The 2,089-nt window shown below is 51.1% G+C and overlaps 1 protein-coding gene across 1 annotated transcript; it reads left to right on the plus strand.

Annotated features, from left to right (window-relative positions):
- The first annotated feature begins 964 nt into the window (after positions 1 to 964).
- On the plus strand, positions 965 to 1,381 carry LOC150023126 (uncharacterized). The gene has a single exon (XM_090297728.1). The coding sequence runs from the start codon at positions 965 to 967 to the stop codon at positions 1,379 to 1,381; it is 417 nt and encodes a 138-aa protein (XP_090153854.1).
- Positions 1,382 to 2,089: the final 708 nt, after the last annotated feature.

The following is a 2,089-nucleotide window of genomic DNA, read 5'->3' on the forward strand; positions in this document are numbered from 1 at the left end:
GGATGTCCTCCATATCAGCACGACGAGAGGAAAGCCGAGGAGTCATCGGTCTTTGATTCAAGACACGGCAAGGGTCCCCAGCGTCAGCGTTTATGCGGCCTCGCCCGAAGAGGAGGGTCGTGTGCAGGTGTGCGTCTTGGAAGAAGAGGATACATGGATGACGCCTTATAGGCGATACCTTGCATATGGGATTCTCCCAGCGGAGCCTAGAGAGGGCAAGAGGATAAAGAGAAACTCCGCAAGGTACACTCTCATCGATGGAGCGCTATTCAGGCACGGGTTCACGCACCCGATTCTGACATGTGCGAGCGGCGACGAGTGCACGAGGATAATGTCGAAACTCCACGAAGGGATCTGCGGAAGCCACGTAGGAGGGAGATCATTGGCATCCAAGGTGATCCGTGCAGGTTTTTACTGGCCGTCAGTAAGGGAGGATTGCGTGAGGTATGCCCAGTGATGCAAGCAGTGTCAGATGCACGCTGACTGGCACAAGGCGCCTCCAGAAGAGTTGAGGTCGATTTATAGCCCGTGGCCTTTCCACACATGGGGAATCGACATTCTGGGGCCCTTCCCTTTGGCGATAAGGCAGATGAAGTACTTGAAAGTGGCCACCGAGTACTTCACGAAGTGGATAGAGGCAGAACCAGTGGCGCAGATCACTGCACATAAGGTACAACACTTCGTGTGGAAGAATATTGTGTGCCACTTCGGTGTGTCGAGGCGTCTCATCTCAGATAATGGCACCCAGTTTGCCAGCCTGCAAATGGGTAAGTTGTGCTCAGAAGTAGGCATCAAGCAGGTATTCGCATCTGTCGAACACCCCTACACGAACAGACAGGTGGAGTCCGCGAACAGAATTTTGTTGAGGGGGTTGAAACGAAGACTTGAGAAAGCTAAAGGAGCATGGGCAGAAGAAGTACCAAGGATCGTGTGGGCCTACCACACCACACCCCAATCTTCCACCATGGAGACGCCGTTCAACCTAGTGTACAGGTCAGACGCCATGATCCCAGTGGAGATTCACGAGAGCTCGCCCCGTTTCCAAAGCTTTGTGGCGGAGGAGTCCAACGAGGAAAGAAGGGTGAACCTAGACCTGTTGGACGAGGCCAGAGAAGAGGAGAGAATAAAGGCTGAAGCTGTGAAAAGAAGGGTAGAACATCAATACAGTTCTAAGGTGAAGCCGCGACAGTTCCAAGTAGTTGACCTGGTTATGCGAAAGGCTCATCCATATGAGTTGGAGAACAAGTTGTCTCCCAAGTGGACCGGACCCTTTAGGGTAACCGAGGCTAAGGGGAACGGTTCGTACAAGCTTGAGACTCCGGAAGGAGGCCCCATTCCACGCAGCTGGAACGCAGCCAATTTAAAGTTTTATTTCAGTTAAAAACACTATGTAGTACACAGTTTTAAAGGGGACACTCTTTTTCCCTCTCGGGGGTTTTTTAATGAGGTCACCCAAGTAAAAACGAAGTTGAAGAATACAATGTCTCATCTTTCCTTTTCTCGCAATGTAAAGAAACGCTAAAAGGAAGGGGCGTGGTTCATTAAGAAACGAACCCGCCGCCATGGTGTTTAAACACCTCAACAGGAGGGATGTGGATATCTCCTCTGGGCGTGAGCACCAAGCAAACGAACCAACTTGGACGTGTAGACACCCCAAAGGGAGTGGCGGGAGCGCATTTTTCGGGCGTAGGCGTCAGGTTTGAAAGGTACATATAGTAAAGTTAAAATCCAGGCGTTTAGTCCCTGGGTAGGGGTTAACAGATTCCTTCGGGACGCCCCCACCCCAGGTAAGAACGGCTAGCCCCGGTGTCCGACGTTTAGGCACCTCATTAAGAAGTGGGGGGGGGGGGCATTTCCTTCGAGTGTGGGCGTTGGACAGTGAGGAAGTTTGGAGCAGTGGAGAGCCAGGTGACTTGGTGCAGAAACACGTCACATAGGAGAAGCGCCATCCTTAGGCCCACGAAGGGTAAGTAAATATCAAGTCAAAGTTATTACGAGTTAAAGAAGCAGAAGAAATTCGAAGTGCAAAAGGAGGGCGTAAACCAAAGCAGGAAAAGGCAATGGTAAATAAAGCATAAACACAAGTCAT

This window comes from Phaseolus vulgaris, chromosome 11 (assembly GCF_051622355.1).
Source record: "Phaseolus vulgaris cultivar YP4 chromosome 11, ASM5162235v1, whole genome shotgun sequence".
NCBI classification, from domain to species: domain Eukaryota; kingdom Viridiplantae; phylum Streptophyta; class Magnoliopsida; order Fabales; family Fabaceae; genus Phaseolus; species Phaseolus vulgaris.